General features: G+C 37.2%; 1 protein-coding gene across 1 annotated transcript in view; it reads right to left on the reverse strand.

The window, feature by feature from the left end:
• Positions 1-15,977, reverse strand: part of TRPC4 (transient receptor potential cation channel subfamily C member 4) — a gene marked incomplete at both ends in the record, with an annotated part of 99,669 nt that overhangs the window by 10,948 nt on the left and 72,744 nt on the right. The window contains 4 exons of the mRNA XM_084296704.1: positions 4,011-4,205; positions 5,929-6,124; positions 6,982-7,292; positions 15,205-15,344. Coding sequence (XP_084152830.1) covers positions 4,011-4,205; positions 5,929-6,124; positions 6,982-7,292; positions 15,205-15,344 — 842 coding nt within the window. The remainder of the gene's footprint in view (positions 1-4,010; positions 4,206-5,928; positions 6,125-6,981; positions 7,293-15,204; positions 15,345-15,977) is intronic.

Below are 15,977 nucleotides of genomic sequence, written 5' to 3' on the forward strand. Positions count from 1 at the left end.
CACATGTACAGATAAATTTTCCTTATGCAGAAGTTATAGCGCATACGCCAATCTTTGCCCATTTTGGAGCTTGAGTGCATAGCTGGGCCTAGAAACTTCAAAATATTCATAATGTAGACAGCTCTATTGGGGCAGCTGTTACACCTGAGAATGGCTTAAGAACTTCATAGTTTTATGAGATGCCCAGATATGTAGACTGAATCTGGCTGGTCAACCACAGCCTTTCACCGTTTCCAAGAAGCTGTAATTCTTGTTGCTGTGATGATTCAGCTGGTGAACACTCTGCATCAGAGGGATTTCAGCTACACTTACAGCTGTCTGTTCTATAGTTATAATTAGTGATGGACATGGCCCTATTGTCTCACAGAGCTTCATAATTTTTGCATTTTCTCATCAAACATTTTTTTTTTTAAGTTTACTGTACAGAAAACAACAGCAACAACCCCCTACATCTCTCCCTCCCCTATGCCCACTGCTTTCAAAGAGGTCAGTTATTGGAAGTTCACTTTCAGATCATAGGGAAGCTGGGTTCATCTCCTTCTTTTACATTGTCTGAAGAGAACACCTTTTCCCCCAGTGTCCTCACCCTCGTGAGAAACTGGCTGGGGGACTGGGCCCAAAGAACTGTGGTAAATAGGATTAAATCCAGTTGGTGGCCAGTCACAAGTGGTATCTCCCAGGCCCAGTTCTGGGGCCAGTTCTCTTCAAAATCGTTATCGATGAGCTGGACAAGGTGATCAAGTGCACCTTCAATAAGTTCACAAATAATGCCAAGTTAGGCACGAGTATTGATCTGCTCAAGGAGCTCTGGATAGCCTGGACCAATGGGCCAAGGCCAACTGCATGAGGTTCAACAAGGCCAAGTGCCAGGTTCTGCACTTGGGGCACAACAACCCCATGCAATGCTACAGGCTGGGGTAAGAGTGGCTGGAAAGCTGTTTGGCAGAAAGGATCCTGGGAGTATTGATCAATAGCTGGCTGAATATGAGCCAGCAGTGTGTTCAGGTGGCGAAGAAGGCCAATGGCATCCTGGCTTGTATAAGAAATAGTGTGGCCAGCAGGTCACAAATGATAAGGAAATGATAAGGAGACCTTATCATTCATTACAAATACCTCAAAGAAGGTTGTAATGTGGTGGGGGTCGGTCTCTTCTCCCAAGCAACAACCAAGAGGACAAGAGGAAATGTCAAGTTGCACCAGAGAAGGTTTAAATTGAAAATAGGAAAAAATTATTCAATGGAAGGGTGGTGAGCCATTGCAACAGGATATTCAGGGAAGTTGTTGAGTCACCATCCCTGAAGGTATTCAAAAGATATGTAGATGAGGTGCTCAGGGACATGGTTTGGTGGTGGCAGTGCTAGATTAATGGTTGGACTTGATAATCTTAGATATCTTTCCTAACCTAAATGATTAAATGATTCTATGACTATGATTCACAGTTTTGGGACAGGAATCACCTCTTGTCAGAGCTGTTATGCTTGGCATAAATAATGAAGTACTTACTGGAGAATGGAAGTGAACCTGGGTCTCCTATAGCCCAAACTATTAGCTATTTTTAGCATGTGCTCCAACAAGAAATTTTGTCCTGAATCTGTCTTTCCCAACAAAAAAAGTTTTCTGGAACTGGTATATATTTATGAAAAAGAAAATAAGCAAGCAAACAAACAAACAAATGAAAAAAAAAAAAAAAAGGTTGTAAGGAAAATGCTATGTGGAAAAAATTCTCAGAGAGCTTTGTGTATACACTTTTGTTGACCCTTTGCTGCAACAGTTTTGCAGAAAACAAATTTCCTGATACCTAGAAGCTTTTATTTATTCCCCCAGCTGTGGGTAGCTGCAGGAACCAGGGGGTGATTTGTCTGAACCCCCATTTACATTTTCACCATGTAAATCAGCAGGGGGCTGGAAGCACCCTGTCTCTTTCTTCCTTCTTCCAGACAGCCAGGAATAAGATTACTCCCAGAGTTGCACGTTGAGAGGGAAACAAAGGAAAAAAAAAAAGAAAAAAATAAAAAGTCCTTTATCCTGCATCGAAAGTCTGTCAGAAAATATTGTCCTGAAGGCTTTTCTGGGATGTATAAGAGTATTCATAATCTGTCCCAGTCAAACACAGATATTGTGTTAACCAAGTATAGATACTCAGCTGCTATGCACTGGCATCTCTCCATTAATTTTAATATCATTCTATCAGTTTACACTAGATAATCATCCCTACCAAATGCTCAACAAATGCCTAGAAGTATTACCCACTCTCCCCTACACACAAGTACATCAGTTTCTCTATTTCTAACAAAAATTCACAGTTTTTCCTACAGTCGCTCTCTGCACTTCTTTTCTTTGCTAGATTACACAGTGATGTTTTGTTCTTGAAGTTCTTCACCATTCATTCTCAGTTCATGTGTTTTATTTTTATTTCTATCTGAATTACTACTTATTTGTCTTCACTGCTTTTCTAATATTAATCCAAAGGATTTTTTTGGTGTTTCTTTTCTGCAGTTGCTAGTTTGTTTCAATATCATCCTCATGTTTTATAAGCTACCTTTTCTGTCCCTTTCTTTCCTATCTACAAGTATGACAGCTAAGTGAAGCATACTTTCCTTTCACAATGTCCAACAAGATCAGGATATTGCAATAAGCCTGATTAAAAGCTTTTCACAGACTGCATAATCTACTAATCAGCTAAAGAAATGTGAAATGGTTTTATTTGCCACACTGCCTCTTTATGACATATCTGTGCATCTCTGCAAACTTGTTCCTTGAGGTGTATCTGATGATAAAGCTGAATGCCAGGATATGACAGGAGAATAGATAAGAAAAAAATTACTTATTTCTCTCACTTTCTCAGGAAACTGGGAAGAAGTACACACAAGAAAAGAAGGTACGTAGAGTAAATGTCTGTAGATAATGGTCCAACAAAGAATCATATCATACTCCCAGCTTCTTTAGTGTATTGCTAATAGTTTAAAAATTGTGAGGACTACAATCCTTTTTTCCCATTACCCATACATGGAAATCATACAGACTCCCTTAATGCTTTGCCACTTGAGCTCATAACAGACTTGAAAACATTTGTACTCATCAAATCCCTATAGTATAGGGAAAAAATTACCCTATTTTACTCGCAATAGATTGATTTGTTTGTTCATTTTTTTTATGCTGGAATTGTCTAAATGCAGTCTAGTTAACAAGGTACTCACTTGATTTATATATGAAATGAAGGAAATATTCCTAGAGAGATTTACTTGTTGGTTGGTCAAGTTGTTACCTGACTATTTCCTCTGACAATATAGGAACATTGTGCTGCTTACAGGAGAATCTCAACTGAATAAATATATGAGAAGCAAATTCAAATTTGCCTTGCACTGCAGCTACCAGAGAGTTTGTGGTTAAGGTATTACGCAGACATCTGCTGAACCTAAATGCAGGATTATTCTTGATCTCTTCATGTGTCTTTTTTTTTTTTTTTCCCCTAGAAACTTCTACTGCTATTAAGCACTATTAGAATAGGGCAATAATATGATTCTGAAATAACTCGACCTGAAGATTCAGGTAAGCAATTCTAAGTAATAGGTTACCTTTCAAAATGTTTTATTTAATGTGAACAGCTTTTGGTAAGAATGATTTTATGTAAACCCATTTCACTACATGTAGAGAGAGAATATGCCATGACAAGTTGTTTCTATACAATTCTGTGGTTCATGAAACTTTGATCAAAATTGCATTGTGACACTTGAGCTGGAGAGCATTAACCAGAACTCTGGAATTGGTAGACATAGTCATGTTTCATACTGTCATTGTGCAGAAATCCAGTGATGCTTTCTCTCCAGTCAGATACATTGACATGAATGTAAATAATAATAAAAAAACAATTCTCTGAATTCTAGAATTACTCTGTAATTCCTATTCACATTATTTGACAGTTAAGAGCCTTTCTATCTCTCTAAGGCTGACAAAGACTTATCTGTATATGAAAGAGGAGGATTAACAGCAGAGTAGCACATAGGACTTACCCCGATTGTTCCAAAACTTTCAGGCTTTCTTCTAATTTTTTTCTTGCACAGGTGTCTCCATAACCATTTGATCAGATACCAGAGGGACTTTGGACTTGGTATGACATTGAAAGGAGTGGGCAGAGTCCCTCCTTCTTCAAAGTAACTCATCCAAAGTTTTGTCCGAGCAAACTTCCACTCGATGTCTGCATGATCCTGTGAACAAAAAACACAACAACACATACGTGGCTGTAATTAAGGAGATGAAACAAACCTCTAAAAAAAAAAAAACAAAAACTGAACATAAAGCTAGAACAACCCTGAAACTCTAATGAATTTTCTTTTTAAAATACTGGAACCTTCTTTTTGCAGAAAGTTTTTAACACAAAGCAAAGCTAAGCTGGTTTACTCCAATAAAGAGATGTTACATACATACAGTATATCTCCACTTTCAATCTTTCTTGCTTAGCTACGGGCTTTTAAATAATTAACAGTCTCTCAAACAAAGTCTCTCAAACAAAGGATAATTACAAGCAGAAAAATGTTACATCTCTGGTAGAGATGTTTTGTTATAATAGCAGCTCATCATTATTCCACATAGATCACTCTAATTACTCTACTGTGTAGCAGCTTCAACACGTCTGTGCCTCATGCACTCTCTCATTTGTTGCCAGCCCCTGAAATTTACAAATAACCTATCTAACAAATCATGAGGTTACTTAAAACTGTTGAGTTGAGCAGAATTATTTTCTCCTACTTCAAAATTGTATATTTGGAATTGTTTATGGTATTGTTTTTTTCTTTCTCTCTCTCTCTCTCTCTTTCTTTCTTTCTTTCTTTCTTTCTTTCTTTCTTTCGAATTTGAATGGTTCTTTTCAATTCTATATTATATTCATCATTTTGAAAAGTTAAAAAAAATCAAAACTAAAACTGAGAGCTTGAAAAGATTGCTAAGTCTTAGCAGTTGAACAAGAATTTTAAAGGAATAATGTTTGATTTTGACAACAAAAAATAGTAGCCAAGAGCTTACTCTATAGACCTAACCCTAACTTTTAATATTTAGACAGATTTACTATAACCAAAACAGTAATTAAGAAGTTTTATCAGGAAAGTATTCTGCCTGCAGAATGAGTTTTGATGAACATTAATACATCATGGTATTGTGTAATAGAATTTATCAACTACTGTTATATAAACACATTTCATCTGTGGAAAAAATTGTAATTTATTTCCAAAATAGGGAAAAAAAAAAGCAAAATAAAAAGCAGCCCTTTAAAAAATCTTAAAGATGTGTAGTTTTCTTTCATTGTTGGCTTTCTGCATGATCATATTTGAATTACTATACAATACACCAGTGTTTAATTTCATTAGTCTCATAATAGAGAGATGAGAAATAAAAATAGCTCTGGTAAGGATAAAGACAGTTTTCATTACACAGGAAAACAAGGTACTGCTTAATGAGGTGTCATGACCTTTTATTTCACTTGTTAATGGGTTCTAAATTGTCCACGAAATGCAGACATCCAATTTCTCTTCACTATATGTCCGTACTATATAAGAATTACAAGATAACAGCCTTTTAAAGGTTAATCAATACATTAAAAATAGAGATCAAATATTCTATGTCTGCGTCTCATTCAGAACAGAGGTCCTGCACAGAGCAGTTAGGGGAGTGCTGAAGCTTTTGTCACTTGCCAGGACACCCTTCTCTACCCTCAAGCTGGCTTCTGCAGTGGGGCCACCTCTTCCCCATTCCGAGTTCTGGGGAAATTCCCCTCTGCTCCAACTCAGCTGTGGTCTGGCTTCTGTGTCCTTCCAGAATAGCGCAAAAGAATTAGAACAAACCCTACATTCAGTCTTCAAAAAAGATTTTCTGACAGAAAAAAAATGTGGTATGTAGGAACAGAGAGAAGGTATATATTACAAATGATCAACTTACAGCAATTAGCTGGTAAGAATTATTCATCATGGCTATTAGCATGTTGAGTAGAACAACCAGAGAGATTACATTATAGGTACCAAACATGGTAGCCCCAACAAATTCAGTAAATTCATGCTTTGGTTTCACATTGGTCACATAGAGATTGATGAGTCCAAATATAGACCAGAATAATGACTGCAGCGTTTCAAATAATCTGAAAGACAAAACCCAAAAGGAATAGCTGTATAATACCAATGCATATACTTTTCAGATTATTCATTTTTTCCCCTGACCACAAAATGTCGTTGAATTGATTGAGGTGGATGATTCACAATATAGGCAACCTATATGGAATATTTTTCTGGAGAAACATTGTCTAAATGTTTCAGATATGAACCTCTAGATATCCAATGTTGAATCTATAAGTAAACCTGTGAGTTCAAGGCTGATTCTGTTCAAACTCCTAAAGGATAGATGTCATTTTAGAGATCTTACTTTGGACACTTGTCTTTGAAGTATTTTGCCCTTTGCCTTGTCTTTAGAGTGTAGAACAAGGATCCAAAAGTAACTCATTGACTGTGTTTTAGCAAGATGTTAAAATAATTATGGTATTTTTGTACCTATTCTGTGTTGTCAATTTATGCCATTTCTACTTTGTGTTGAGAATCATTGAGATTAAAAAATACTCTAAAATTAGAAGGGCATTACTATCTTTATCATGCATTTGCTTTCATAGAGAATGGAAATATTTATAAGCAAACATGCCACTCTCATATAGCACTTGTTCTTTTACAACTAAATGTTATGGTATTCTCTTAAAGAAGTTTGGGACAGCAGCTAGGAAGCTAAATAACAAAATCCCACTTTTAAAAAATCCCACTATAGGATGAATATTATTTCAGACTGATACAATGTTAACATTTATTTATTTATTTTTAGAGTGTCTTTAGGAGTATCTGTCAGGATGCCTCTGTAAGAAAAATAGGGAACAAAACGACAGCCTTTTTCCTGTGAAAAACATCTATATGAGTAAAATATTGGGGTAGGGTTAGAAGTAGATCAGCCACTTACGTTGAAAATGCATTATTCTGCTCTGCACATCGTATCCCTTTACACTTGCTTTCATTTGTCTCATAGTAGAAGTACAGCTGGTTCAATCCATTTGCAAAAGCTAGCAGCACGAGGCAGTATATGAAGAGAAACTTCAAAATGTCCAGCAACATTCTTCCCAGAGATATCTGCAGAGGTCCCAGGTGAGAATTTGCAGTGAATAATGAGATCAAACGTAGAGAGCTAAAGATGTTTGCAATTGCAAACAGGGCCTCAGCCACCAGCGTCGGATGCCACATGTCCCAACTCTGTCGTGGAACACACCCACTATACTGAAAACAAGCAGAAGGGAAAAAAAAATTACTTCACTACTTATATCCAGGAAAAAAAAGTGTCTTTTTTTTTTTTTTTTTACGAGCCATTCCATTAATTTGATGATAGCACAATAAAAATAAACATATTTCGGAGAAAAATGTCTGTTTGAGACCTTTGTATTTTAGCAAAACTTAAAATGGATGGTGTCTGAGTACTTGTCCTTCATTTCCATCTGCAGAATAGCCTGTACTTTCTTGGGTTTTATTGTGCTTTGCATTTGATTATGATTTTTACAGTAGCAAAAGCGTGTCTAACAAATCTGAGAAAATCAACCATTTTTGAACATCTAGATTTTTAGAACTGATGAAAATTTCAACTGCTTTGTTTTTGCAGAACCGTGAAGATATGACAGTTATGGATAGAAACACAAAAAAACTTTGAAAAAGTTGGAAGAAAATATTTAATCACAAACAATGGACCAATAAAGAAAAAGTGTTTTTTAATGAACCATGACAAACTACTTGTGTATCTCATTATCAAAGAGTCTTATGCCTGGGACTATGATTCTTTACTGTTCCAGTTCTACCAAAGCACTTACTGAAGATGAAAGATGTTACTTTGAACTAAGGCTTAACTACCGTGTCAGACTCATTATTATTTATTGGGTCTCATTAATCTGCTTTATAGGACGTATCAGAGGACAGGATCTAAGCTATGGAGCACTCTAAAACCACGCAATAATGTAATATGAAGCAGATACAAATAAGGACAGTCACGAAGTCTGTATTTACCCACTCTGGGCCACCCAGATGCATCCTTCAAAGATGGTGAACATGCCCTCAGTAGTAAGGAAAGGTACCCTTCCCTAATGCTGTGGCCAGATGTAACATAGCCAGGCATCACAAAATTTCAACACCACGCTCAGCTACCAAATAGCATGACTGCTCTTGAACTGCAGATGGGATCTGGGCATTTTCTGGGGCAGTACTAGTTGGCACAATACCCTACCACATTGAGGATGCTTTAATCAATCTGCAGGACAGGTGAGACAGTGCCAGTGCACCACAATAATCCCTGGCAGTTTTATTTATGTATAAGTATATACAATGTAGTCCCAACAGTATCTGACAGTCTTGCAGTCTGGGGGAAGGGAACTGCAGAACTGGAGAATAGTCTACTGCAGAGTTAAGAACCACATTGCCTTATGCTTCAACCACCAGTGATACTTGTTTTCTACAGAGCAGCAAATTAAATCGAGTCCTGCTGGAGTCATAGGTCATTACTCTGTTCATTAGACTATCTCGTTCTCTAATGACCAAGCTGTAAAATCACGTCTTACTATATTTGACATTGTAACTCCAAGAGAGATGCTATTCTGCCTCATTTACTATTGACCTTCAGTTCAGTTCTGACTGACTCAAGATCAATGATAAAGGCAGTAGAAAACAGAACTGAGTTTCCAGAGCCCCCAGCTAAAGCACAAATAAAATGAATATGGAAAATTTACAATGTTTATTGAGAAAAGAGAGGTGAGAAATCCTTTGTGTGTTTTCTATAGTGTCTTTGCATAATGTTATACAATATATTACTGTGAATTCTGGTGGTACTTTAAAGTCCTGGTGTATGAAAACTCATAGCTCTTAAATAACTGGGAACAGTTGCCAGTATAAGCAAATATTAGATGTCGAACAATGCAATAAATGCTCAAATTAGGGAAAAGTATACTCTGTGTGTTATTGGAATAAGGTAAAATCCATTAATGAAAAAAAAAATAAACTGAGAAGACATGGAATTTTTGGTAGATACAAAAGCATCCATCTGCAAACATATTTTAGATGAAGGGCATGTAGTAGTAGATTCCAAGGAAGTTAAACAAGCAAGTAAAAATAAATAAATAAATAAATAAAATAAAGAGTAGAAAATAATAATAGCTTTTTAAAAAGTACGGAAATACCCTTCTGAGAAAAACATAGAACTACATGGCAATGAACAGAGATTGCATATGATGTAGAAAGATCATATTCAAAGATCATATTTATTGTAGAAGGATCATATTCAAACAATTAGGTGAAGACAGCCACATCCGATCTCTCTGTCAGCATCTTTTACAGTCACCATTCACATTTCTGGAGTAGTAGGAAAGCAGATAAATAAAATAGGTCATATGTGGTCTAACACTATATTTTTCTCATTATTAGTTATATGAGTTGGGGTAGGGGACAGTTATCTTAGGTATCTAAGAAGTAGTCTGACAAGATGTCACTTTTTCTAAAGGAAATGATGAAGCTAAGGAAAAGAGAAGAAAGGACTTTATCAGTGATGATCTCGACCAAGATGCAAAACTGGTGTGTTCAAAGTCAGTTTCAGAATATCCCAGTCTAACAAATTAACACAACCTATTTGTTATTTCTTGTTATCCAAATAAGAAAAGATCAAGTGACCTCTGGTCTGTAAATGGGAAATCAAAGTCACAACAGTGTTATTTCAGCTTTACTGACTGCCTTTCTTGGACCCAAATGCTTCCATTATGTGTGGAGATGATGCAAAAGGTCTCATAGTCATAAACGCAAAACAATGAGGGCTAATTTAGTTTTGAAAAGATGTGCTCTAAGAGATGAGAAATGAAAAAAAAATATATATATAGTGATAGAAGTAAAGGCCTGAGAAGTAGGTTTGGAAATGATCTGTGAAACATACTAGCTGAAAGAAGACAATAAATGTGATAAAGAAAATTGTGAGTATGAAATGGCTCTGACAACAAAACCCCATTGACTTTACTAACTAGAGGAGGCAGAGATATGAGGATATGAAGACGCTGAAAAGAAATCTAGCAAGATCAAAGAAGAACTAAGACAACAAAGAGGCTTACATGAAAAGGAAAAGAAAGCAGAGGAGCAGAGAAACTAGGCACATTAAAACCAGAAACAAGCAATGAAAGTATATATATATATACACATACACATATATGTACGTATGTGTGTGTGTGTGTGTGTGTGTGTGTATACACATATAAAGGTAAGAAAAAATATAGTTTAGGGCCAAAAACTAAACAATCCATATTGTGCAGAATTAGAGAAGTAAACATATATAGCAATGCCAAGCTTGTGGTAACTCAGATTTCAATTCTCTGCAGTTATTGTTTTGTTATTCTGTGGCCCTGATGAATTTCTGACTCCACTTCAAATGCAAACACAATCTGTTGATAGGTTATAAAGCCAGCCATTTTTTAAAGCACGATTGAATGATGACTATCATAGGCTTATGGGTTGAAAAAAATGCATGTGGCATGTCAATAGAAAATTAAGACCAGAGAACAAATTGAGCAGCATATAAACTATAGAACATCAAAGCAAATGTATGATGAGTGTGTGATATCACTCAAGGAATATAAGGTAACAATTTTTGGTCATTATTCAGAGGAATTCAAATGAAAATCTAATATCTGAACTATTTGTCAGAAGAATGCTAGGTTTCTTTAGGACTAAAGTCATAAGCTGTAGATTTAATGAGATCACCAATAGACATCAGTTAAAAGGTAGATCAGGCCACCTCAGTGTTGAATATACTCCGGGGCCTTGGTCAAATACGACACCATTGTGCACTGGGTTCACATGGCAAAGTTTTGGTAGCAGGAGACTGCAGGGGTGGCCTCTGTGAGAAAAATCCAGAAGCTGCCCCATGTCAGATCAGAACAAGTTCCCACCAGCTCCAAAGAGACCCACTGCTGGCCAGACCCGAGCTAATAAGCAATGTCATTTGCACCTCTGTGAGAACAGATCTAAGAAACAGAAAAGAAAATGCTATGCAACAGCAGCTGTGAGAGTGAGGAGCGAGAACCAGCCCTGCAGACCCCAAGGTCAGTGCAGAAGGATGGCAGGAGCAGAAGATCCCCTGAGGCCTGTGGAGAGGCCCCTGGTGGAACAGGCTGTCCCCCTGCAGCCCATGGGTCCCACATGGAGCAGATCTCCACGCTGCAGCCCGTGGAGGAGCCCCCTGTGGAGCAGGTGGATGTGGCCTGGAGGAGGCTGCGGCCCATGGAGAGCCCCTGCAGGAGCAGGCCCCAGGCCGGAGCTGCAGCCCGTGGAGAGGAGTCCACACAGGAGCAGGGGGTCTGGGGGGATCTGCCACCCACCTGTTGGGGACCCGTGCTGGAGCAGTTTGCTTCTAGGGGATGGACTCCATGGTATGGAGCCATGTGGGTGAAGTTCCTGAAGAGCTGCTGCCTGTGGGCAGCCCCTGCAGGTTCAGTTCAGGAAGGATGGCATCCCATGGGAGGGACCCCACGTGGAGCAGGGGCAGAGAGTGACCATGAAGGAGTGGCGGAGACGAAGCATCAGGGACTGACCACAGCTCCCATTCCCTGTTGCCCTGTGCCACTCTGGGAAGATGTGGAAGACGGTGGGTGGGTGGGGGAAGGTGTTTTAGCTTGTTCTTTTCATTTCTCACTGTTCTGGCTTGCTAGCAATAGGCAATAAATTTTATTAATCTCCCTTTAATAAGTCTATCTTGCTTGTGATTATGGTTGTTGTGATCTCCCTGTCCGTACCTCGACCTTTGAGCCTTCTTTATTGTATTTTCTCCCCCTTTCCCTTTGAGGAGAGGGAGTGATAGAATGGTTGTGGTAGAGCTCACCTGCCCAGCTGAGTGAAACCACCACACCTTGACTCTGTTACCAAAAAGAAAGTTTAAATAACTTTATCCACTGCAGAAAAAACAACAACAAATCACTACAACAACAAAATAATAATAATAAAATTAAAAAAATAATAATAAAAACAAACAAACAAACACAAAAACATTAAATCCTTTTCCAAAGGCCATGTATGCATGTGAACTCTTGCTATTTAAAATATGTGCCTCAATCTTTACATTCATTTTGCTGTGTTTCAGAGTAGGGAAGTTGGAATTAAAAGTAGAAAGAGTCAGGAAGTGGGGAGGGGGCTAGCAAAGATCTTTAAAATATTAATTACACTCAGGAATGGAGTCAATAATTTTTCTTGGGGGTTAATATTCATTTAGATGAACATTTGGTCTTTGAAACCAGTGAAACATCAATCAAAACCATTTTACAGTGCAAAGGGAGAAGAAAAACTGTCAGCTTCTGCAGAACTTGTCACAGTAGAGAAATATCATCTTATTTCTTACTAAGCAGAATGGATCTGACATGGTGATCATTAAGATAATAAATATAGAGACAAATAATTTATTTTCAGTTACTTTTCAGAGTTTTGCCTTGAATAGGAACATGTTTTCCTACTAGATTTTCATGTCAGCAGCTGAGACTCACATAATCAGTAATATGAATTTGCATGCTGTCTCTAGTACAGTTGGAAAAAAGCACTGCATCCAATGCTCAAGCCCGGTAAATATTTAAGGTAGAACAAGTGGTGTCTGCGCATGACTTACCATTGCACATCATTTGACCTATCAGTACAAAATAAATAATCCTCCAAAAACATGAAAGCATCCATTTTTCTTAGAGCTCAACAGCTTCTGTTTATATTTATAACCCTTGATCAAAACAGATGTGTTGCTTAAAATCAGTCATCTTGTACTCATATAAAACATGTGACAGTGCACTATCTATAGTCACATGCTATTTATCGAGGAGAGAGCATTTTCAGTGGATAATTTAAAAATCTCTCACACTGATATACAATCAGAGACAAAAAGCATAGCCCTTTGAAAATTATGAAATATAGTCATTTTATTTAAATGCTGACAGTGAAGCAGATAACTTTGAGTTGTCTTAGCAGTTCCCTCATCCTGATATTATACTCTTTGGTATGTTTTACACTATCCCATCAGCTGCTGTTAATAATAACCATCTTCTTATCTAGTATGTCAGTCAGAGAATGGGCCACAAACAGTAAGTTTGTCTCTGGGAACATCTATCACAAAGGAGATATGAGGGTGTTCTCATCCTTATATTCAAAGGTTTTAGTTAAAAATGGTTTCTTAGGTGGCTTGAGCTGCTACAGTGACTCACAGAAAGGTAAAATACATCTAAAAACTTGCTTATAGATTTGATTAAAAAAATACAGAAAAGCTGTATTTTTGAAAAATGTGTGTTCCAAGGTTTAGGAAATGAAAATGAAAGTTTTGTACCAAAATGTACCAGTTACCTTCAAAACCCCTGCTCAGAGCTGGAGAACTCTGTTGTAGCTATTTGAAGCATGGCTGGGGCAGTAAGTTACTCTTGCATTACTCTGCTCATTGTTTGCACACTGTGTTTCAATTGTCTACCAAAACTGAGGCTCTTCTAAAGAAGAACAGAAGAAGTATTTGGGTGCAATATTGCACATGCAGTAAAAAAAAAAAAAAAAAAAGCTGCAGAGCCAAAAATAGTGCTTTATGAACCGTGTTGTTTATGATTGACATGCAAGCACTGATTTGGAGAGTAATGGATGCACATTAACACTGATACTGTCACCTTGGAATCTGATTGCCATGAGACGAAACTGTCTGGGAGATGAAAGGATTGTAATGTCTTGTAATTAATATCATTCTAAAGTGAATAATTGGCCATCTCCAATGCTTTGGAAACATGCATTTTCAATGAATTACTTGCTTTGTTACCTGGGAAGGTGAAATGACTATTTATTTTCCAGTCACTTTATGATGAGGCTTTCATTAGCTATGATCAGTATTTCATCACCTTTATATTACAGCTCTCCCCACATCTTTGAGCCTCTTGCTCTTTCAGGCAACAGTTCCAAATATATTTTAATGAGAAGATTTCCAAGTGTTTGCAATCAGAAACACTCTGTGATGGGGGAGGCTGTTGTGTCAATTGATCAAGTCTTTGCTCATCCCTGTCGCTCATCAGCTGATGTTGACCCTTGTGGATAGTCATCAGGTTATATAAATTATTCCTATATCACTCTCTGCTTATGGCAGGGCTGCAATGGGAACAGCAACAGTTTGGGGGGACGGGGAGCTGTAACTGACTATTTGATAGCTTTTTAGCTCTTTCCAGAAAAAAAAAAAAAAAAAAAAAAAAAAAAAAAAAAAAAAAAGTCTTGGCAGAGGAGAGACACTCCTTTCATACATATGAAGTAGCTGGTGTCAGGAAACCTGAAAGAGCTGAAATGCAATGCTGCAAGAGTGGCCAGTAAAAAAGGCTTTGTTATCTTGGGTATGACAAGAAGTTTAAGACAGATACTAAGAAATGCTTTCAGAAGTGGTTTCCTTGCATTTGAGGCCATTTTGTGATGTAAATATTTCATTTTTACAAGGATTTTATTATATATTATAAATTCACATTGAATATACAGAAAATGCAACATGTTCTGTGGTTTTGCAAAGAACTACTTTGCTGGAAGACATTTCAGACACTGGTAATAAAAAGCCTTTGAAACAGGTGAGAAAATATCCAACCTCTTATCCAACCAATCCCATTCAGTTTTACTTTTTAATCAAGTTGCACTTACCATGAATTTTCAAAACAAAATTAAAATCTTACTCTTTAGCTTTCCCCTCTCCTCCACCCCCTCCCCTAATTTTGAGTAAATATTTTTCATGCAGTCCTGCCCTGAAGTTTAGCATAGAGGGTAACATTTTCTTAGGGGCTGTAATTTCCTACTGGAAACTAGGCAGAGACTAACACAAAACATAACATTGTGCAAGCAGTGTAAGTATTAGGAACGATTTGCCTTTTCCAAGAATATCATAGCATGAGTATTCAGGACAAGAGAGAGAGATTGTCTGGTCCAAATACAGAAAAAATAATAATTTGTAATCTTTTGTTTGCTCTTATTCTGGCCTAGCTTCTTGTCATAGTTGCAGAAGATTCAGTGAGCAAATCTAACATCTCTTACATTATTAGACCTGAGAACCATCAAATACAAAAGAAAGTCTGAACAGGTCCAGTCTCAGTTAACTTAAATATTTTGCTAAAATTAAAATAAATAAATAAATAAAAGTTACCTTTGAAAATGCAACAATTTTCAAAGAGATTGTTGCTAAGTACAAGGAGTTCATTACAAAATCCATGAGGTTCCACCAATCGTGAATGTAGTCCTGCAGTCCACCATCCCACATCTGTTTAATTTCACCCCAGATAAAGCCTGTAAACAGAACATAATTCATTAAGCATGAATACTAAATAATAATAAAAAAAAAGTCTGTGAGTATCCTAGACACTTATCTCACATTGGATTGAGCTTCCCTACAATAATTACAAAAGAAAAGTGGATGACTGCTCTAAATTACATGTCTAGTCACGTGAAGTTTTATCTTTCAATTAATATTTTTGGAATTGTCAGGCAAAAAAAAAATCACCTGCTTATACGAGGACAATTTATTTGGTTTTCTTAAATCTCCTTCTCCCTTATAACCTAATAAGTATAAAAAGGGTCTCCAAAGCAATTATTATTGCCAACTTTATCCTCAGTATCTGCTGCAATGTAACTCTAACTGTAAACTGTATGACTGCAGGAACCAACCCAGCTCATTATTTTGTTTCAATTGGAACAAACATGGTGAGAGGATTTCATTATTGCTGTCAATGCTAAACTAAAGTCTGCCTTTCCCATAGGAAAGACCACTGTCTTCAGTGGAATATTTTTTTTGTTGGTGCTTGCCTTTGGGACTGGAAGGAATAGAAGTTGTTTTCAGGTGTGCAAAGTATGCATTGCTCTGGACACAATGTGACACAGAAATATTCAATCCCAGTGGGACATTTTGCGAGTTGTCTGACA

The sequence above is a fragment of the Netta rufina genome (assembly GCF_964035555.1).
Source record: "Netta rufina genome assembly, chromosome: 1".
Classification (NCBI taxonomy): Eukaryota; Metazoa; Chordata; class Aves; order Anseriformes; family Anatidae; genus Netta; species Netta rufina.